The sequence below is a fragment of the Cavia porcellus genome, unplaced genomic scaffold (genome assembly GCF_034190915.1).
Source record: "Cavia porcellus strain 051 isolate PalLab524CR breed Dunkin Hartley unplaced genomic scaffold, mCavPor4.1 scaffold_32, whole genome shotgun sequence".
Taxonomy (NCBI): Eukaryota; Metazoa; Chordata; class Mammalia; order Rodentia; family Caviidae; genus Cavia; species Cavia porcellus.
This window is the reverse complement of record NW_026947515.1, coordinates 31,203,442-31,225,466: the sequence shown is the minus strand read 5'-3', so window position 1 is coordinate 31,225,466 and position 22,025 is coordinate 31,203,442. Positions and strand designations below refer to the sequence as shown.

Below are 22,025 nucleotides of genomic sequence, written 5' to 3'. Positions count from 1 at the left end.
TCCTGCTGATAGTGCTCAGGGGCTGCTGGCAAAGCTGGGGCCCAGGAAATTCCTCTCTGGGAAGAAGAAGCTGTTGTGAAGGAACAACTGAGCATGGGCGCTGCATAGGAGGGCCAAGACATAACCCAGCCCACAGGATGCTCACAGTAGGTGCCTGGCCCTGGAGAAGCCAAAGAGAAAGATACACGGAAAAATGAACACAGACAACAAAGCAGAGTGTTGTAGGGCTACTGGATGACAGAGGTTGAGATATGAAGTCTTCATATCAGATATGAAGTCTGGCCAGTCAGCCTCTATACACAGTAGGTTTGCTGTCTCCTAGAACCATTCAGAAGGTCCCAGCCATCTCAACCCAGAAGAGACACACAGCAAATATGCCTGGGGGAAGTCGGCTTCACACTGTCTTAGGGAAGAGGGGTGTTCCCCCAGGGCCACCACTGATAATGTCCGGGCTGTGCTATGAAACCTCAGAATCTCACAGAAGCTAAAAAGCTTTTCCCACCAGTATGGATGGCTGCACATCTGTTTCGTACACACACACAATTCCCTCCATTGTTTTCCCATTGGGGCTTGTAGAGGTCATGACACTTCTGTCCTAAACACTGAGCAGGAGGCCTGTCCACCAAGCTATGTTGTCCTGGTGCTGTGGACAGCCAAGGAGCCACACAAGGAATCAGCACCCCTCAGCATGGCAAAATGTGAGCCAGTGTGACATTAGTGGCCTCTTATGGGGGCCTGAGCCACCTAGGAGTCTCTGTCTTCTCTTCACAGGGAAGCATTTACCGACAAGCTAGGAAGGCCATAGGAGTCAGAGGTCCCTAGCTGAGGGCCTGTGCTGGGCAGGCACTGTCTAGGCAGCTGACTCCATCTGCATGAGTCTGGCAGGTACTTCTGCCTGGGTCCACCTGTGTCCACCTGGGCCCACCTGGGCCTGCACTGCAGGGTAAGCTGAGGGTGGGGGCTTCTACAGCTGCTCAAAACAATGATGTGGTTCCAAAAAGACCATCATAACTCTTACTTTCCTGCAAGTTTATGACAAAGGCAGAATGCATTCTTCCTTGCCTTTGTGGCCTTTGGTTTTATGCTATAGGAAGGCATCTCTCAGGACCAGCTGTGCCTGTATGCAGCCAGGACATGTGAGCAACTGTGATCCTGTGCCTGGCCTGGTCAACATCTGCTAAACCAGAAATCAAGTTTCTCTAAGGCTCAAAGTAGTGTCCCACAATGGATGGACTCAGATCCTACCAGCTTGTGGTCATCGTGGAGAGGACGGCAGTCCAGATGTTGGACGAGAGTAGGAAAGGCAGACCATGGGTGATGCAGTCACCACCCAGTAGATGCCCTGCTAAACTAGGCTTGACAGCCAAGATTCCAGCTGAGAGCCCCAGGGCAGGCCCTTCCCAGCTGTCAGTTCTGGGCCAACCTGTAGGCGGCTGGCCCCACGCCTGGGTGACTCAGCCCAGCAGGTGGGGGCAGCAATAAACACAATCCACCAGAAGCCTTTGGTGGGGCCCATCCCCACCCATGTCATCAGCCTGTCCAGTCCTGTCCTTAGAGAAGGTCAGGCGGGGAGCAGGCTGCTTGAGATGGCCCCCAGATGGAGGGGCAGGGAGTCAGGCTTACGGCCCTGGAGAGAGTATGAGCCGTAAAAGGGAGGCTAGGGGACAGGGCCGCTCACTCAGCAGGTCTGGGATGGTGAAGGCAGGTCAGGATCCACTTGCTGAGGGTTGCATCCTGTGCAGGACTTAGGCTGAGCTAGGCTCTGAGGATGGTAGGGGCATGCAGCTGGGTCAAGGGTTTGGCCCCAAACATGGTCAGGTGTCTGTGTGCACACTGTCCTGTTTTCCAAGGCTTCCAGGTCCAGGTCAGAGCAGGATGGAGTAGCCAGGGTTCGATCACAGCATGTTGTAGTCAGGGATTGCAAGGAGAACAATTATACACAGGCCACGTAATTTATAGTATTATTTATAATGGTCACCCAAGGAGTCAAATACAAAGAAAGTTCAGGACATCTGTCTACAACACTAAAGACCTAGAAAATCTAGTTGAGGGCCTGAATCCTGAGTTCAGCTGAAAACCTAGAGCCCACAACAATGACTCATGCAAGTTTGTGTCACGGATCTGCACTGGTAAGGCCCAAAGGTTGGTGGTGGAAGCTAGAAAGTCTGTGCCAGTAGGGTGAAGGATCTGTGCTAGCAGGCTGAGGGTTCTATACTGGAGCCAAGAAGTAACACTCAAAATAAGGACCAGGGCTCCCCTGAAAAGTACCACAGTCATTTTCAGTGACAATGAGGTCCCAAACTCCTCCGATAACAGCTGAGTATGTAGCAGGAAGCCCGCATGAAACATTTCTCCTGGAGATTAAACAGCACACATCTTTCCTCTGAAGCTAGGAAGCAATGATCAAAGTAAGGACCAAAGCTTCCCCAAAGTGAACTGCAGCCATTCTCAGCAAGAACAAGGTCCTAAGCTCCTCTGAAGACAGCCAAATTCGTATCAGGGAAGCCAGCATGCCAAACTCCTCCAGGAGAAACAACAGCTCCAAAAGAACTAACAGCTCCAAACAACACTCACTTAGGAGAACCCACAACGCTACCCTTCCTCTCCAGGTCTTCTTTTTATGCTGGCATCAATCCTCAGGTGGGCCATCCATGCTCAGCATCATGCTGATTCAGTTCAGTTGGTGTTTAAACTGACCACCACTTACCAATCCACTACACCAGGTGTGACTGAGTTAGGGGAATCCTGCATCTCCAAAGCCATCATTAGGCTTATATTAGGAACTAAACATCCTGGACCTTGAATCAGGCTCAATAAAGATGACCTAGCTCGTTAGCAAAACCTCACAGCCCTGGCACCACCCTGAACCCCTTGCCATAGCCCCTCAAATTTCACCAGACTGGCTTCCCTCATACAGGTCCTGCTCTGTCTAGCCCGGTTAGGAGCCACAACATGTCCACAGGTCTCAAGGTGGAGGGTAGCCTCTCCCCACCACCAGCCAACAGCCAGTCTCTGACCTACCTGGAGTGGCTTCCGCTGTAGGTACATTGCTGCAGGGCTCCTGTAAAGGGGACCCACACTTTCTCATCTGTCATGAGGCACATCCAGTTGTGGGAGAGGTGAGGAGGCAAGCTGAGGCAAGCCTCCAGCAGCCTGACCTGGGGGAGAGCAACACTCAGCTTCAGGCAAGGGCTCCTTGGGGTCACCAGGGATGGAGGAAAGCATTACTACCATGTTAAGGGAAAGAACGACATCACAGATCCTTGTTCATAGTAGCTTAGGACCAAGTCACCCAGATCAGCTGCATGGTCAAAGGAGTGTGACTACAGGAAAAGTCTTCAATTCTCACAATGATCTTACAGTGATCAGGTTTTGGTATTATGATTAAGAAACCAAATTATAAAGACAGTAAGAGAATCAGGTGTGGTGGCACAAAACTATAATCCCAGGATTCTGAGTGGCTGAGATAGGAGGGTTTCAAATTCAAGTCCAGCCTGGGAAACTTAGTAATTTAGTGAGACCCCCATCTCAAAATCGAAAATAACACTTACAAAGATCTCATGATATACTTCAATGCAAAAGACCTGGAGTTAATCCTCAATACCATTGGGAGGGACAATGTTACAACTATTGCCCCAGAAGACAACTGTACCTGGGGTGCTGCTGACAGAAGCAGCCCAGGAGGCTTGGGATATTTGAGGAGTGTCCACCGCTCATGCGAGTCCCCAGGGCATGATCACCAGGCTCAGTTCCCATCCACTGGGCTAAGAATCCCTTGGGACAGCTGGAAGGCCCAGCAGGAAGCTCAGCCTGGCTTAGCACTAAGGAGGATTCCCAGTTTCCTTGAACTCACTGAACTCACTGGCCACCCTAGACCTCAGCAGCTCTGACCTGTCACCATATAGCAGTGGTGACAGAACCATACAGCCACTAGGATCGCCACTCCTTAGGATCTGCAGGAATCTGTTTTATCCTCCGGAGCCCCACCCAACCCAGTGTCTGTCCCATAACCTGTGGGACTCAGCACCTTCTTGCCACGCCTGAGCTGCCTCTTGACTGGCATGCATTGTGTCATGCAGAAATGAAATGGAAAAGATATGACTTGGACTAGAAAGTTAACTAAAATGTTTTAAAAGATACTTTTAAACTATAAGCATGAGTAGGTTTATTGGAAAAAAGGTAAGATGGTCCTGGAGGTGTTGAGGTAGGAGTCCTGTCACTCCCCGCCTATCCCCCATTCATCAGCGCTCCCTGGGCTCCCTGGGTGCTGTGCATTGGGGCAGGATCTGGATTTCAAACCCAATTTCAAAAGAGCAAATTGTAGACCTTGGTGTCAGGTGGTGTGTTCTTGTTTTTCTAGGTCTGTTGTGGCTCAGGGAGGTGGAGTCCAGTGAAGCATGAGCCAGTGCCATGAGTGAACGTGTGCCAGTGTCAACAGGAAGTCTTCTGTGGGCATCACTGAATGTCAACTGTCCTTGCTTCTTCCAAGTGTAGCAAAGGGGCAGCCGAGCAGTTGCCACCTCCTTAGGCACCAGCATCTGACTGTCCCCAGGCCCTTTTCCTGTCTACCTTCAAGCCCTGCCACCCCAGGCCCAAGTGGCCATTCCTAGGATCTCAGGTCCCACCACCACCACCCCATAATGAGCTCCCAGTAGAGGAGTGCAGTCGTGTCCGTAGGAGGTGATCAGAGCTCAGAGCTTTCTGGTCACTGAGTGGGCACCAGGCCATCCTTGTCCTGCGGCTGTCCAGAAGGCTCCACAGCTGGTCATGCCTGACAGCAGTACCCTAACACAATAACCTGCTGACTCAGGGTCGGCTGTGCATGCAGGCCAGTCTTGACCACTGGAGGATAGTGACTCCAGCAAATGCTGACTCTAAAGACCTTCTCAAAGGTGAATGATACCCTGCAAGAGGAGGTCCTATACAATGTCACCTTGCTGCTGGGTGTCCAAGACTCACACTCTCCTGGTTATCACCCTAAGGACATGAACACCAGCCAGAGGCATTGTAGCAGGTTCTGCCCTCATGACTCTATCCAGCCCTGATGCCAACTCCCCTGTCTTGACTGGTGAGAAGCCACTGGATAAACTAGTGTGGTGTGCGGGCATGTGTGGGCATGAGCAGGGATGTGCAGGCAGGTGTGAGTGTGTGTGGGCAGGTGCAGGGCCAGGAGGTGAGAAGAACTCCCCTTTGTGATGGCCCAGGTCAGGGTCAGTTTTACCCCCAGGGATCCAGTACCCACTCTGCTGGAGAGAAAGCCTGTCCAGAAATAGCCTCAACCTGGAGCTCCTGTCCAGATTTCGAATGGTGTGGGCAGAACCCCCTCCCAGCACCCATGAAGTGGACAGGCCAAGTGGCCAGGGGCTATGCAGCATCTCCCCACATGCCACCCAGCTGTGCACGTTTTACTCTGCATTTTCCCACTCTCTACTTGTACATGTGTGATTTTCACAGGTCACAAGCTGTTTTGACCACCCATCATTCTAAAATCCCAGTTTTAGGAAAATGTAAAGATATTTGCCCCTGAAAACTGTGAACTGGGGAAACCACCTCTTCTGAGTCCCCAGACACTCTACCATCCTGCTGCTTGCTGCATCCGGACATGCTCTCTGGTGGAAGGTTCGGGTTTCGGGAAGCACTTTCTCTTACCATACCTCGTGTTTCCTGTGCTTCCAAAAATGTCCAGGCAGGAAATACTAAGCCTCCAAAGGCAAAAATAGCTGCCTCCCCCATAGCCACAGCTGCCAGTCACACAGCAGCACAGTGCCCAGATGCCTCAGTTCTGGGTTTACTGCACCGTCTCATTTTGAAGTTGAGCTGAGCTAACCTGCCCTATGCCTGCCTCATTCCCAAAAGGACTAAGGTCAGGCACTAAGCCAGAAGGGCTTTGTCCAAAGCCAGCCTCACTCAGAGCTGTGAAGGGTGCACAGGAACACCTTCGACCAACAAGACAGGGCACACCTAGAAACAGTGAACCAGGTCAGCAGGAGGTGGGGAAGGGTGGCCCTGTGGTCTTCATGTCCACAGGCTAGGCCTTAGTGGCCAGTGGTGAGCTTCAGTATCCACAGCATGGAAAAAGACTGGAGAAGAGACTTGCTGGGTCCTGGTCAGTGTGCACACCCACTACCTACACTCCTACCCATCACCTTGTTATTTCCTAAAAGGCTTGAGTGCCGGCAGAGCCCAGTGCAGTCAGCTTAGGTCACATAGCATAACTCTGTCTCAATAGGAAAGGGGAGGAGGAGAAGGAGGAAGATAAGGAGGAGGAGAAAAAGGAGGGGGAAGAGGAGATGGAAGAGAGGAGGATGGGAGAGGAAGAGGAGGAAGGGAAGGGGAACATGTGTGAGAGGAAGCGGCGAAAAAGGACAAGGAGAGAGAGGAGGAGGAGGAGAAAGGGAAAAGAAGGAGGAGGAGAGACTCAAGCTGGAAGCTTATCCTGTCTGACCACATGATTCCCTGGCCATGTGAGGACTTCACCAGATGCCGGCATCATGCTCTTGGGCTCTCTAGCCCCCAGAACTACAAGTCAAATAAACTTCTACTCTTCATAAATTACCCAGTCTTCAGTATTTGCTTATAGCTACAAACACAGCCTAAGGCAGGTAGGCAGAGAACAAATAGATCTGTTGGTGACTGTTTGCAATGTGGGATTTGTTGGCCGGCCAGGAGCAGCAGAAATCTTAGGCCTGAGACAGCCTGACAGGAGACTCAGTGCCCACAGACCAAGGTCCCTCCTCCCAGGAGGGTCTGTCCAGCATTGCTGGCTCCTGCCTTCTATTCTCTTGCATCCATAATTCACAAGGCACAGCAGTAATCCTGATGGGGACTAATGCAGCATTTCATGTCCTCAACAGACATGTTTGTGTGTGTGTGTGTAAGATATCTTGGTATTGGAGTGTTTGTTTAAAAAACCTAACTTGTTCCTATTTATTTAGCATTCTGTTCATTCTAACAGAATAGGAGAACACTCTAGAACCACAGAAACAAAGCCAGGCTCCATTGCAGTAGGACCGCTGAGGGTCTCCCTGCTTGGGAAAGACAAACCACAGAGCGGCAGGCATAGGGGTCTGGCTGTTAGAGGAGCACAGCCTTAACACTGTTCTGCTCGCTTGTCCAGGGGGGTTATTGTGCTGGGGTAGGGACAGCATGGGCCAGAGGAGCCAGAAATCCACATACTGACTATGTCCACCATGCTCCGCTACCCAGCATATCCATGGGCAGGAGGCAGTGGGCAAAGGAACTAGCCAGCAGCCCATAAGCCATAAAACTAGACAGTGTGCATTTTTAATTATTTTGATAATATTCTTTGTCTCTAAGTGGATGTTGGTGTAGACATAGTCTTACTTTCCAGATCTGGCAGATTATAAAGCATCTGTTTGTTTCTGGACACTGGGGCTGGCTGGGGTCATAGCACCACATACAGGCCAGGCCTTCATGGACCTAGCTGCCCCAGTGCCACCAAACTGCATTTTAGCACCCATGGGAAGAGGAGAGCAGGAATGTTACCTCCTCCATGGGAGGAGTCTGTGCTTTGCAGCTGTGTTCTGAGCTAACAGGGCCAGCCTGCCTGGACATGGAGTAGCCCTGGAGTTGGGGCTACGGAAAGCCCCCACGGTTGTGAGGACCCCACCTGGGCCCTGTTTCTCAGGGAGCTTAACAAGACTCTCGGCAGCCACCCTGAGGGCCACCCCCTCCCCAACCTGCTGCTTGGGATGTCTCCTGGCTCCAGTGCCCTGGCCCTGCACCAGCAACCAGCTCACGTGATCGCTGGTCTTTGCCAGCCACAAGGAGTTGGCAGAAGACAAAAAAAGCCCCTGTCCCTGCCCCCACAGAGCCAGCAATTTAGAGTCAGAGTTGGAGGGCACTCAATAGAAGGACTTCCTCCAGACAGGCAAGCAGGCAGCCGGGGCCAGAGGGGTGGAGTCAGGGGTGGCTTGAACCAGTTCACAAAGGGGGAATAGTCAGAGTGGGGACAGCCACACTATCCCAAAGAGGCAGTGGGGGTGTCCATAGAAGCTGCCTTCTGGGTGGGACCGGATTTGATTTGCATTTTTGGAAAGGAGGCTCCATTGCTCTCTGGAATTGGAAGGAGGAGGTGGAAAGGTCCAGAGGAGGACGTGTCCAGCAGACACGTGGCCAGCAGTGACTAAGGCCTAGGGGCTAAGATGATGTGTCTGCAGGTGTGCAGTGTCACACCTGCCAGCATCCTTGAGGGCAGCCACTGGCATGGGGCACCAGGAAATACGGCAGGTTTGCAGGGCTAGCTCTGGTCCTATGGGTGGCTTGAGCCTGAGGAGAACCAGAATGAGGGCCAGAGAGTTCTGAGAAATCCAAGACCCACTGGGACAGACAGGATGTATCCCATACATTCAGTAATTCGTTTTCAGGACCTAAAGGAGGTGTCAACTTTTATCCAGTGAGTGAGGTTTGGGGTGAGGGAGGCACATTCGCTTGGTTCAGTACCAGGTCAGGTGGAGTTGAGGGAGACCTCATGTCATAGCCCCAGCCCTTGTCCAGAGGTGGATGGCCTCTTCTCAGTGCTGGTGCAGCCGTGGACCAAGGAACATGGCAGTGAATACATCCTGGCATTCACTTAGCCAACCTCTTCCTTTGGTGACCTGTCAGGGACCAGTGGGGAAAACCTTATAGCAATGGCTTCAGGGAAGTCTTGTCAGGTAGAAACTGGGGCCTCTTCCTGATACCAGCACAGACAGCCAACTTGGCAATGTCACACTCCCCTCCTCATCTTGAGGGAATGCTGAGTTGCCTGAGACCCTTGGGTGTATTTCCCCAACATGAACATGTGTAGATACATCACCCCACGCTGAGGAGCACAGATTTACTACCGTAACCCACACGGGACATGTTCCTGCTCATATCAGGAGGATGCAAGATACTTACCACAGCAAGCTGTGCACCCTTGGCTGCTCCCTTCAAGTGGAAGATGAGGCAGTTATGCTTTATATCTAGATGGACATCTAGATATCCAAAACCTCATGTGCTAACAGGTGGTCCTTTGGAGAGGTGATTGGGCCATAGGGGTATGATATTTGTCAGTTTACAGCTAAATGTGCTGTATTGGGTGGTGGAGTCTGATTGGAGAGGGGCCCTGGGGGTGTGGCCTGGAAGGGTCTATCTCTCTCCCCAACTCCTCCCTTCACGCTGTCTGCTTCCTGTCCACCATGGCAGAAGACGTTCCACTGCATTGGGCCTCTCTGCCACAGCATCCTGCCTTGGAGCCAGCCACTATAAACTGAAACATGAACTAAAATAAACACCCCTTCCCCGAAGTTGTGGGTGTCAAGTATTTTGCTCAGTGACAAAAAGTGACTAAGACAGACACTGAGCCAGAGGCTGTTCAGTCTGGGCCGATGTTGTTAGGAGGAAGATGTGACACTGGCTGCTCCTGTCCCAATACAACAGACAGAGTGCCTAAGCCAGCCTAACAATGGGGCTCAGCGAACAAGCTATAAGCTATCCCCACCAGCATGTGGCTCCCAAGGCACCTCCAACTCTAACCAGGATAAAGAATGTCTGGCTGTCATCACTTCAGAACCATTTTAGGTGCTACTGCGCTCCACAGTGGCTTCTGCTGAACGTCCACTAGGTAGGAAGCTGTGGTTCTATGTCACAGCCTTTCTCTTTGGACCTTGAGGCAGGCATCCCAGCTCACCTGAAGGTCTGCCCACTATCCAAACCCTGACTCTAAGTGGCAGCCTTGGTTGCTTAGCATGGCCCGGGGCTTAGAACATTTGTGCTGCTGCCAGTTAGATACATAGCGATACAGATGCAGACACAGATGAATATGCAGACGCAGACCAAAAGTCTCCTCCCTATCAGGTGGATAATTTTTCAGGGTCCTGAGAAAGGCCTGGGCTCAACCCTTCATGCAGACACCCCGATGGAACCCATGGTTCCCGGCCTCCTCTCCTTACCTGCCTCACTGTCCCCGGCCCCAGTGTCCTGGGAACAGAAACTCCATGTGCAAACTCCTGACTCAGGCTCTGTCTTTTGGACTGGTGCTAGGGATCCAGGCCAAGACAAACATCCTACATGATGGCTGATGCTCACATGGAATCCACACTGAATGTCTGCCTGCTGTTAATTAAATGCTTCCTGTGACAGGAACCTCATCCCTTCCTGCAGTTGGGCCAGACAGATCCAGGATCTGGCACTGGGTCAATCATGTGCTGGGCTTTAATGAGATAATATTTGAAAAGGGCCTAGCATTTAGAAAATGCTTATTCAGTGAGATTCCACTCTTCCAGAATCCCTGGCCATGCAGACTGGTTACAAGTGTTGCCTTGGGTGAGATGCTGGATGGGGCTGATTCCCCCATGTGGCTACACAGAGCTGTCCCATACCTCTGTTATAAGATCAAACTTGTAGGGACTGCAGAACATACCAGCTCCTGAGTTCAGGCTCCTTTCTTAAGATCAGCCCTTTACCCCAGGACTCCTGCCACATCCTCAGACAACTACTCATGGCTCTTGGGAGCTTCCTGTGTTAGGAGCTGCTCTCCCAAAGCTATACCTCAGGGGTGACCCACAATCTTCCAAGATTATGCCCTAAAAAGGATCAGGGTCATCCATAACCAATGGCTGTGCCAGGAAATGGAAAAGGCTGGTGGGCTCTCTGGGCTGAGAGTGGTCACCCCTGAAGCAATGCCTGCCGTGTTGGGGGGAGGGGAGGGGATGGCAGGGGCTCCCCAAGGTAAAACGAATACACTGTAGAAGGGAGTCAAGGTCATCCCAGCTGGCCCTGCTCTCCTGAGCTGCCACTTTATCTTCATGAATAGTCTGACCTGCTATGGCTATGGGTGGTCAACCTTGTATCAGGTACACATCAGGATGTATCATTCCCCAGAACATACTGCAGGGTTCCCTGGTAGCAGCTGGAACTCCCCAACAGGCCTGGATTCTAGGAACATGTGTTGTTGAAGTTGGAATCCATGGCACTATGTCCACATCATGTCTCACAGATTACATTTCTAAACAGTATGAGCTGCAGGCCTTGAATGAGGGATTAAATTCAGCTGAGGCAAAACCGACCTTTGAAAGAGTAAAGAAGCAGAAGAGAACCCCACACCAATCCACTGCCCACCAGACGTGGGCTCCCTGGAGACCTGGTTTGTTCTTAGGGTGCTCTGGCCACAAGATGCAGTCTCTGTGATCCAGATGCTCCTGACCTCTATGAAGCACCCACTTCCAAATCCTGTTGAAATTCATTCTGTGCTGAAATGGGTGGACATCTAGGGGTTTGGGGCTCAGGCTGTCAGAAGCACTTTTGTGTCTATAGCTTTGAACTCAGCCCTCCCTGAGAGCGCGCACAGCTGATTCTTACCCTGAGCCTGGTGGCGCCTGCATCACAAGCCTCCAGGTGTTGCTGGTGTGGTCTGACGGTGGCAGTGGTACATCTCTACTTCCAGCTCCAGCATGGTAGGACTGCTGTGTGGCTCTTTAACTTAGACATCTGGTGTCATAGCTCATGTAGACTACTACAGAAAAATACTTTATCCTGGATAATTTATCCACAACAGAATTTTATTTCTCAAACTGGTGCAGGTAGGAAGTCCAAGGATAAGGCCCGAGCAGCCCTGTGTCTGGTGAGGGCCCCTGCCTCACAAGTACCTTCCACATGTCCTCCGGGGGCAGAAGACTCAGAAGGGTTCCCACCACCCTCTTGTATAAGGCACTGATCCTGTGGCCCCCAGGACCTGGTCATCTAAAAACCCCACCTCCTTGCCAGGTGTAGTGGCATATACCTATGAAACCAGCACTCAAGAGGCTGAGGTAGGAGGATCCCTACAAGTTCAAGACCAGTCTGGGCTACAAAGTGAGCGCAAGGCCAACCTGAACTACATAGTGTAACCCTGTATGAAAAAGACAAAAAACAAATAAATAAACCAAAAAACCCACCTCCTAGCACCATGCCCTTGGGGTTAGGCTCCAACGTTTGGGCTTGGGAGACAGGACATTCTGACTCCAGCAGCTTATCTATCCCACTGCAAGACCCAAGGAAACAGCACTGGGTCCTCAGAATATAGCCACTATTCACCTACATTCTGTGTAACAATGAAAAATAAAGAGATTGCCTATGCAGTGGGCCCATAGCTGGGGAGAGTTTTGTGTAACTTCCCCTTTGGGTGCCCATGTGACTTCGCTCATCCTTCAATAGTACCCCCCTTCCATCTGATTTAAATCCACACAGTCTTAATCCAGCAAATGCCAACACTGTCCTCCACTTCCTGTCCTTTCCTAGTGTCAGGTGAGTCCCCACAGCCCAGTCCCTTTTGCTAAGATTCTACTGTGACAGGAATCTCAGGCTCTACCTTCCTTGATTTTAGAACAGCACCCAAGCCACCTTGCATTTGTTAAGTGCCTCTTGGTGTTTTGAATGTTCACAAAAAGGAGGTTGTAATAAAATTTGTGTTACAAGGTATCGGAAAGCAAATTTGCAGGAGAAGGACAGGAAGTAAGACACTTGCTGAAGCCACAGTTTGAACACCATGTGCTACTGTGGGCCAAAAGCCATCTGCAGCTCTTTATCTATGACCCCTTATCTCAAGCTCAGGGTGCATTCTTGTAGCCAGAATGTTACTTTTAGAGAAATCATTTAAAATGAAACTATTCCTAATACACCAATCTCATCAGGTCCCTGGAAACAAATTCTCAGAATGTATTTGTCAGTCTGAAAGGTTGTATTTTTATTCATCTGGCCTAAACCTTTCCAATCACAGAACAGGTTTTGCAAATAAGATGCAGCTTCAGTACAAACCATCACATCCGAAGTGGATTTAAATAGAGGCTTAAAAAGTTTGCTTTGTTATAACAGAACATACTGTATACAAAATGCTTGCTTTGCATTGAATCTTAGTTTTTTTAAAGAGAAGGATTTAACACTGAGAGAGTAGCTCACTGGTAGACAGCACTTTCCTAGCATGTGTGAGGCCGTGGGTTCCACTCTCTGAAACACACACACACACACACACACACACACTGAAACACACACACACACACACACACACACATTAAAAGAAAAGATCAGTTGCAGAATTACTGAACTATGACCTGTTCAGTAATTCCCAGCAGTCTGAATAACCTCGAGTGTGGTTAATGTATGTAAGAGAGTGGCACAGCCATAATCACTGGACGTCACATTCACAGAACTTTCTCAGTCCTGCTGCTGTCTACCCCTCTGGTATCAAGTGCCTCAGAAAACCCTCAACCACCTGGAGAGGTTCTAGTCACATTACTCCTGCCCCTCAAAGGCAGGACAGAGTGTGGCCATGCTTAGACCCCACCTGCAGGACTGGGCCCAGCACTTCCTTGCTCAGGCTAATAGGTGAGTTAAGAGTATCAGGTTTCTGTGACTTACTAGCCATGTCTGTAGCTTGTTATCTTGACAAAAAGACAGCCACTGTTTTCCTTGTAGGGGAGGTGTTTTAATGGACAGGCACTGCAGTCCCCAAACCGCAAGCTGCTTTCTCTTGTTATTTTTAAGTGAGGCTACTCTTTTAGTTAAGATCTCACTATGCAGTGCTGGCTGGTCTCAAACTCTGTGCGCATCTCAGCCTGGTCTAGAGGTGCGGTTCTCCTGCCTCATCACCCCAGTGATGGGATTACTGGGGTGTGCCACCGCACCCAAGTGTGGTCACGCTAAGGACGTTTGACGGAGACACAAAAGAGAAGCAAATGCCATTAGACACACTCAGGGTCAGTCAGCCAGTCAAGGACAGTGTGGAAGGGTCCCAAATACAATGCCTGCCATGTTCACGATGACTGTTCAGAAAAACCGCAGGCGCCACAGTCAGTCTGAAAAGACGCCAAGTCCTAAAAGCCGCTGGTGGATCATTGCGTCAGAGCTCGGGGGTCTCTCAGCGGTCTTGCGCGCGCTTCTACGTGGGACGCGCAAGGACACGCATGGGGCTCTCCCGGGTCTCCTCTGTCCAGGTCGGCCCCGCTTGGCCCCCAGCAAAGGGGGCGGGTGAGAGGTCGCAGGATTGTTTCCAAAGTACACACGCCCACCTAGAGGTGATCGAGATCGAGATTGGATTTCAAAGCTCACCTTCCGCACCAAAGGATTCCGTCACTGGCCCAGACCGTCTCTCCTGAAGCGCCGTCGCCACCCAGCGCCCGGAAGGCAGCGCCCAGAACCTTGCACGGCTCACCCCGCCCCGGCCCGGACGTCCCCGCCCCCTCCACGACAGAGCGTCTGCCTCCCGCCCCCAACGAGATTGATGTGCCTCTGTACCAATCAGACCCGGCCTGCCCTCGGCCCCGCCCAGCCACCTGAGCACGCGCCGTGCCGTGCGCCTCAGCGGGTCGTGGCGGGCCGAGGCGGCGGGTTGGGCCGCGAGGTGGACGCAGAAGCGTGTACATGCAGCGCCCCGAAAACTCGAGGGCGCCCCGCCCGCCGGCCCTCGTGGTAGGTCTGAGCCATGGAGGCGGGCACGGCCCGCACCGCCCCGACCCCCTGCGTGTCCCTCGGTTGTGCGCTCTCTTGCCACTGACGTTTCGCGCCACTCCAGCCTTTTAGCGTTCTGGGCTCAACGCCGCGGCCGGCGGGGCGCGGGACGGGAACGCTGGGCCGGGGCCTGTGGACCCGCGCGCTCCTCTAGCCCCTGCTCGTCGTCCGCGTGCGGGTCAGATCTCGTGCTGACCCGCTTGGAGGCTACTATGGGCTGCAGTCTGAGCTAAGTCGGGGACCGAGGTTAATCCCGCTCCTGCTTTTGACAGAAATTCATATTATATGTAGTGTTGTAGATCTTGAGAAAAATAAAAGCATCCTTTTCCTTTAAATAGTAAATCCAGACTAAAGTAATAAATGGTGACCATAATAGGGTGACACCACACTAGCTTTTATGGCTATTCATAATATATATAGTATACAAATAACTTAAGGCGATTATAGTAATTGTATTGGTAAAGTTTTACGGTTTTTACTTTTTTTTTTTTTTTTTGGACAGCATTGGATTAGTTGCACTATCACTGAGTTACATCTCTAGAATTTTTTTAGAGACTGGATGTTGCTACGTTGCTTAAATGCAACTCCAACTTGTAATGCCCAGTATGGCCCTTTTTAATGACTGCATAGGAGTATTAAAGGGTTTCTTTCTCGCAGTTTCTTTAAGCTCAACTTTGCTGGAATGCACGTCCCACCAGCAAAGTCCTAACGGCTATTTTGAGGACTGAATTGGGAAATACACAAGATAGGTGGTGCCTGCTTCACCAGAATGTGACCAGTGATTAAACACATGAATTTACCATTGAGTCAGAACATCTTGATGTCTTGCACCCCTTTCTCCTTTAGAAAACACGTGAAAGTTCAGGGAAATCTAAAACCCAATAAATCTTAAGGAGCAAAGAGTGTTAAGAGTTACGAGAAGGAGTTGCTTGTTTGGGCATGCCCTTTCCTGGAAACTATTCAGGGATTTCTGTGGGTCAAGCTTGCCCTGTGCTAATGAGCACTGTGTGGATGTCAGAGGGAATACCGTGGGGCAGTGTGTGGGAATTTGGCTTTCCCTCTTCTATTAACCCACTTCTCTGAATTCCAGTCCATTATCCTCCCTGTCCACAATGCTGAAGAGTGGTTGGATGAGTGTTTGAAGTCTGTTTTGCAGCAGGACTTTGAAGGCTCCTTGGAACTCTCTGTTTTTGACGATGCCAGTAAGGTATTTATAAACTTCCAGTAGGATAACTTGGTCACATTTTGACTGTTCTGAGGAGTTTTCTTGACCTGCCACTGTTGCACCTCCAGGACAAGTCTATGACTATCATTGAAAGATGGAAAGGAAAGCTGGAAAGTGCTGGTATCCCTGTAGTCATTGGAGGTCATGATTCACCTTCTCCCCGAGGAGGTGAGTACACATACTTAGTTTATTAAAATATAATTCGTGGTTTCTCATCAACTTGCATGCTTAAATAGTTTCACATTGTTCAGATACTAGCAAAAAATCCTGGTCATCATTCAGTCACTGGGGTCAAGGGTGCTCGAGTCTATTTTTAGAGGTGATATGTACCTCTGTTCTGTCCCAGACAAAGAATTGAATGAAACAAGCATGCACAATGGTAAAAGTTTCACCTTTATTAAAAGTAGGAAAAAAGGGGCTGGGGATTTAGCTCAGCAGCATAAGCGCCTGCCTTGCAAGCAGGCAGTCGTGAGTTCGATCCCTGGTACCGATAAAAACGAAAAAGACAAAAAAAAAAAAAGTAGGAAAAAAAACCCCAGAAAGATAATTGGAAAATGGGCTCAGCAGAGTGAGTTTGGGCTAAATAAAAAGACTGGAAAAAGGGAAGAAAAAATAAAAATACACTCTGCAGCATAAGATGGGCTATTGTGAAGAGGCATGTTAGCGAATGCTTTATGGAGACTGTGCCTTTTTATATTTCTCACACGTGGCAACATGTCCACGACATCCTATCAAAAGCCTGCTCAGCTCTTGTGAGAAGTCTGTGTGCAGGATTTTGAGAAGAGTTCTGTGTGTGTATCCCAGAATATTGTCATGTATCCTTTTCCAGCCAGTTTTAGCCGAGTCCCATCTTTCTGCCTCAGGTGTAGTACTGAACGAGAACCTCCTCGACCTACTTTTGTAGTTCTTTGATAAGGATTTGTTTCTATGGTCTGAAGTTGTGTCTGTTCCCCGCCTTGCATGTTCAAGCCTAACTCTCATGTAATGGTATTAAGAGGAGTGGCTTTTGAGAACTGATAAGGTCATGAGGGCAGAGTCTCACAGATGGGCATAGTATCTTAAGAAAGGCCAAAGAAAACTTTACCCCTTCTCCTGTGTCGGGGAACGGGCAAGGTCCCAATGAGATAGTTACCCAACACCTCAATCTTGGGCTTTCAGCTTCCAGAGCTGTGAGAAATTTCTGTTGTTTATATAAGACACTTGGTGAATGGCATTCTCTTACAGCACATGAGTTATAGCCCAGGGTGTACCACTCAGAAAACCACTGGTCTGTTCTATATCTGTATATATGGATTTTCCTGCTGTAGACCTTTTTTTGGTCTTTTTGACACAGGGTTTCGCTGTGTGGTTCAGGTTGGCATTGTGCTCACTTTGTAGCCCAGGCTGGTCTCGAACTTGCCACAATCCACCTGCCTCAGCCTCCCAAGTGCTGGGATTACAGGAGTGCGCCACCATGCATGGCTTTGATGTAGACATTTTATATTAATACAGTCATAACAAGTGCTCTTTCATGACTGGCTTCTTTCACTAAGCACAGCATTAGTAAGGTTCATCTGTGCCATAGCATGTATCAGTACTTCATCCTTTTTGTGAGAGAAAAGTACTTGGTTGCAGGGATACACCATACTTTGTTTATTCATCAGTTCATAAACATTGGAATTGGCCCACTTTTTTGGCTGTTGTAAATGATGCCTGTATGAATAGTCCTGTACAAGTTTGATTTTTGTGTGGACCTGAAGTCCTGTCTTCTTAAAGAAATTTAATATTTAATATTTAATATTTTAAGGTTGATCTGCAGTTTACAAATTCAGCTGTTGTTTCTCTGAGCATTGTCTTAATTTCTCTTTTATTTTTGGAAGGTGGCTTTCCTAGATCTGGGATTCCTGATTGATGGTGGTTTTCTTTGAGTGCTGTGAAAATGTCATTTGGAACTCTACAGCCTCCTTGCTTCTACTGATCAAATGACAGGCAGATGTTTGATTATTAAGGGTCCCTTGTAAGTGACAAGTCATCTTTTTCTTGTTGCTATCAAGACATTTTCCTTGTCCTTGTCTTTTGGCATTTTATTGTAATGTATCTAGTGGTGAATATTGGCAGTCACCAGAAGTTTTACAACATATGATCTAAGTATCAGTTTCCAGCTAAAAATAGGAAACAAAAACAAATGGGAAAGTACAACCTTTATGAAAGACAAAGTTTAATGTCTTTCAAGTAACGGGAGATTTTCAGCTATTTTTCTGCCTATTTCTCCCCTTTCCTTTTGGTACTCATGTCGGTATTGTTGCATTTAATGCTTTCCCACATTCTCTGAGGTGTTGATCATTTTTATTCATTCTTTTTTCTGTTTGTTCTTTGAATTCGATAATCTTTTTCCATCTGTTTTCAGGTTTGTTAATTCAGCCAGTTTACTTTTGGATTCCTCTAGTGGAAACTTAATTTTCATTACTGTGCTTTTCTGCTTGAGAATTTTTATTTGGTTCTTCTTAGTCTCTGTTGATACTGTCTGATACATTTTTATATCTTTTTTTTGTTATGATTTCTTTTAGTTTCAGCATTAAGGCTGGGGTTTTTTTTCTTTTTTGTTTTTTTGAGACAGGGTCTCGCTGTGCAGTTCAGGCTGGCCTTGAGCTTACTTTGTAGCCCAGGCTGGCTTTGAACTTGCTGCCGTCCTCTTGCTTCAGCCTCCCAACTGCTGGGATTACAGGCATGCACCGCCATGCCCAACTTTTTTTGGTACTGGAAATCAAACCCATGACCTCATGCTTACCAGGCAGGCACTGTGCCACTGAGCTATATCCTTGGCCCTGTAATGGCTTCTTTGATGTGTCTTAGATGTGGCATCTGGACAATGTCTTGGAAAGTTTTTGTTGCCTGCCCTATGTCCAGAGTGGGTTGTGCTTTCCCATTTCTTTGTAGGTCGCCTATTTTTAGCTGGAAACTGATGTTTAGATCATATGTTGTAAAACTTCTGGTGACTTCTAGGACTCACTGCAGATTCTTACTCACCTCCTTAGTCCCTGGATGGCATTGATGTTATTCCTCAGCCTTAGCCCTACATATCTGAGGGATGAGAGTGGCCTTGCCCCAGTTTTCTTTGACACTTTCTCTGAGCACACCCAGATGTTACACTCCAATAATTGGTGATTTCTGTGTAGTTTTTTATGATGCCTCAGGGTATCAGGAAGAATAATCCCATGGAATTGAGGCCATTTGAAGGAAAGGTTTCTGAGGTCTGTGTTTAAAGATTCCAGACTCCTCGAGGATCCTTCGAACTTCACTGCCGCCTGTCTCTAGCTTAACAGGTCAGCCTGGAGTTCTTCTGCATCACCAAGGCACCTGCCAGACTCCTTTCTGGGACCATTTCACTGGGCATAGAGCTTCTCCACACTTCATTGCAAACAAGATCGCTACATTGGAGATGTGGTGCTTTGTTCTTAGCCTGTTTCTTTCCCTGAGTAGATGCTCTATTTCTCCAAAGGGAGTGTGTGTGCCTCTCTTGTATGAAACCCCGCTAGAAGAGGGCGGTACCTCGACATCATTTCTGCCTCCCTCTCACCTGCTGCAGTAGCCAGGCCCAGGACTCTTGAGGCCCTGTGTTCTGAAGGACACCACAGCCATAGGGCAGCCCTGCTACCTCTGCAGGGGAGCAGAGGCAGCAACTAGCACTCAGATATAGCTGAGTCAGAGTAGACAATGCTGTGTTCTGGCCTCCTGGGAGCTGAGGAGGATGTAAGCTCCAGGACGGTTTTTTGAGTAACTGTTTTTTCATTTTATGTTACCTTAGGATCATTTCTAGAGACTAGATGGTTCATTTTCTTGGGTAATTTTTGCTGGCTTTGCCAGAGAGCAGGACTCCCGATACTGCCATGTGGAAGCAAAGCCCCCATCATCCTTCTTTATGTTCCACTATGTCCCCTTGGTTGGCCTTTTGGCTGTAATTATGTCCTTGTTTTGCCATGTCAGTTGCTGCCTTAGGACTCGTGGTATATGACTCAGCAGAGCCCCCTCCTCTCTTTGTAGAACACATTTTGCCATCCTCCTGGCCTCTGCTGCTGTTCCACACCTGGCTGATTTATCATCCACTGTTTGCACACTGCAAAAGAGACTTGGAACAGTAGGAAAGAAAGCAGTTGGGTATGGTGGAGCACACTTGTAATCCCAGCACTCTGGGAGGCTGAGGCAGGAAGATCACAAGTTCAGACCCAGCTTGGGCAACTAATGAAAGGCATTTGCTTATTTCACAAATGAATGTCTGCTTTGATAAATTAAAGCTGCTCTTTGAATATCAACATGTAGTGAAAAGACATTCAGCCTTAGAAGGGCTTGAGGCAACATGGAGCTTTTGCCAGTGAGACCCAGCTCAGCACCCCCTATTAATTCTTGATAGTGTGTTACCATCATCTGGGCTAGTTTGATGCTTTTTTTACAACTCTTGGTTTATTCACTTTGCCAATAGGTCAGTTCCAACATTCATGCCTTATGAAAATGGCCTGACAGCATTGCTAACATGTGACTGTGCTCACAGCAGTATGGGGAGCAGCCTCAGGAGCACCCCAGAGGCCTCTGCCAACACCGCACATCTCGTTTTTCTTCCTCGTCTCTGCACCTGATTTTTCTATGTCCCCATGCTTTCTTCTCATTAAAGATTTTTCTTTTTATATCTTTCTTTTTCATTTTGCTGGAGTTACTTCTTCAGAACTCCTGTTCATGTTTAGGGTGTGGATGGTAAACTGTTTGAGGCTCGTAGCTATCAAACAGTGTCCTTTTAAGTTACGCTCCACGATTTGGCTGGGTGTGCAATTCTAGGGACAAAATAATTATGAAGGAATTGACTCATTATCTTCTAGTGTCTTGTGTGTGAATGAGAAATACTACATCAACCTGATTCTTGCTATTTTTTAAGGGCATCTTTTCTGAGGGCAATTAATGTTTTTGTTACAGTCTTTTGAATTTTATAATTTCACATTAAAATATACTTGTATTTTCATTTATTGTCTGTTTTATGCTGAGTAACCTTGTATCCTTAGCATTGATTGGAACAGATCAGAGTCTCTAGTCGCCTGAGCTGAGTTTGAACTTGTGATCTTCCTGCCTCAGCCTCCCAGAGTGCTGGGATTACAAGTGTGCTCCACCAAACTGAACTACTTTCTTTCTTACTGTTCAAGTCTCTTTTGCAGTGTGCAAACAGTGAATGATAAATCAGCCAGGTGTGGAGCAGCAGCAGAGGCCAAGAGGATGGCAAAATGTGTTCTACAGAGAGAAGAAGGGCCTCTGCTGAGTCGTACACCATGAGTCCTAAGTCAGCAACTGACATGGGCCTTGTGTACCGCTTTGGCTTGAAATGTGGAGGTGACCAAGTGAGCAGTGTGTAACTGAGGACAGTCCTGTGAGAATAGGGGCCACATCTGTCTCTAAAGTAAGGGTCCTCACTGTTGGGTGCATGTTTGAATCTTCTGGGGAGCTTTAGAGAGCCTTGGGCCTGCTCCTGCCCTTTGAGGTTCTCTGGGAGCAGATCTGGGGTACAGTCTTAGCTTTGGAATTTTATTTAATTTTTTTTGGTACTGGGGATCGAACTCAGCATCATGCTTGCCAGGCAGGTGCATATGTCGCTGAGCTAAATTCTTAGCCCTCAGTTTGGAATTTTAGAAGCATCCCAGGAGATTCTGAGGCACATCTTATGTTGAGAGCCACTGCTTTAAGATATTCTCAGGAATGACACCTGACTCTTGTAGCAGATGTGGTTTGTATCAATCCATGCTTACTAGAGAAACATTGATGCAGGATATATAAATGTATAAGAATTTACAAAACAGCTGCCCCAGAGTCAGGTGTGGAAGAGTGAAAAAGGTTTGTGTGAGCACTGGAGATCGAAGGATCCAGGCCTGCAGCTCACTGTAGTAGTCCATGCAAGTCCAGATCAGGAGGCTGAATGGTTGGCACTGGAAGCCAGGAGACAACAGCCAAGGTGAAGGTAAAGACTAGAGCTCCTCTGAAGAAACAGAAGCAGCCTTCCTTCTTTGTTTCCTCTTTTTACCGTTTTGGTGGCAGGTCCACTGATCACTGTCACATCCAGTAAATCCCCTCAGCTACACACAGAACTGTGCTGACCCAATTTAGTTAGGTATTTCTTATTGAAGTTGACAAGACAGTTAACTATCACATGGTTCCAGGGAATTGTCCAGCTGCTGTGTAACTCAAGGGCAGGCAGGCTAGGCTGGGGGTGGAGTGGTCTCTGTAGCACCCCCTTTCAGTGCCTGGGAGTGTAAGGTCTGCTGTTAGATCCTGCTCAGATCCAACACGTGATCCTGGAACATAGGCTCTCAGAAGATCCCCT

The 22,025-nt window shown here is 48.8% G+C and overlaps 2 protein-coding genes across 10 annotated transcripts in view; one reads left to right on the top strand and one right to left on the bottom strand.

Moving 5' to 3' along the window:
• The window catches only part of Metrnl (meteorin like, glial cell differentiation regulator), a 31,180-nt gene extending 17,088 nt beyond the window's left edge, over positions 1 to 14,092 (bottom strand). The window contains exon 1 of the mRNA XM_063242354.1: positions 14,068 to 14,092. The gene's annotated coding sequence lies outside the window, so the exon portion shown is untranslated. The remainder of the gene's footprint in view (positions 1 to 14,067) is intronic.
• A 177-nt stretch (positions 14,093 to 14,269) lies between these two features.
• Positions 14,270 to 22,025, top strand: part of B3gntl1 (UDP-GlcNAc:betaGal beta-1,3-N-acetylglucosaminyltransferase like 1) — a 117,125-nt gene continuing 109,369 nt past the window's right edge. For 4 of the 9 annotated variants that reach the window (XR_010045263.1, XM_023562929.2, XM_003464842.5 and 1 more), the window contains exons 1-3: positions 14,270 to 14,427; positions 15,557 to 15,673; positions 15,760 to 15,859. Coding sequence is in view for 3 of the 9 variants with exons in the window: in XM_023562929.2 (XP_023418697.1) it covers positions 14,380 to 14,427; positions 15,557 to 15,673; positions 15,760 to 15,859 (265 nt within the window). In the remaining 6 variants the exon portion in view is untranslated. Of the gene's footprint in view, positions 14,428 to 15,556; positions 15,674 to 15,759; positions 15,860 to 22,025 lie in introns of those variants that run through there. The other 5 variants (XM_063242347.1, XM_013147214.2, XM_063242346.1 and 2 more) reach the window with 5 other exon arrangements.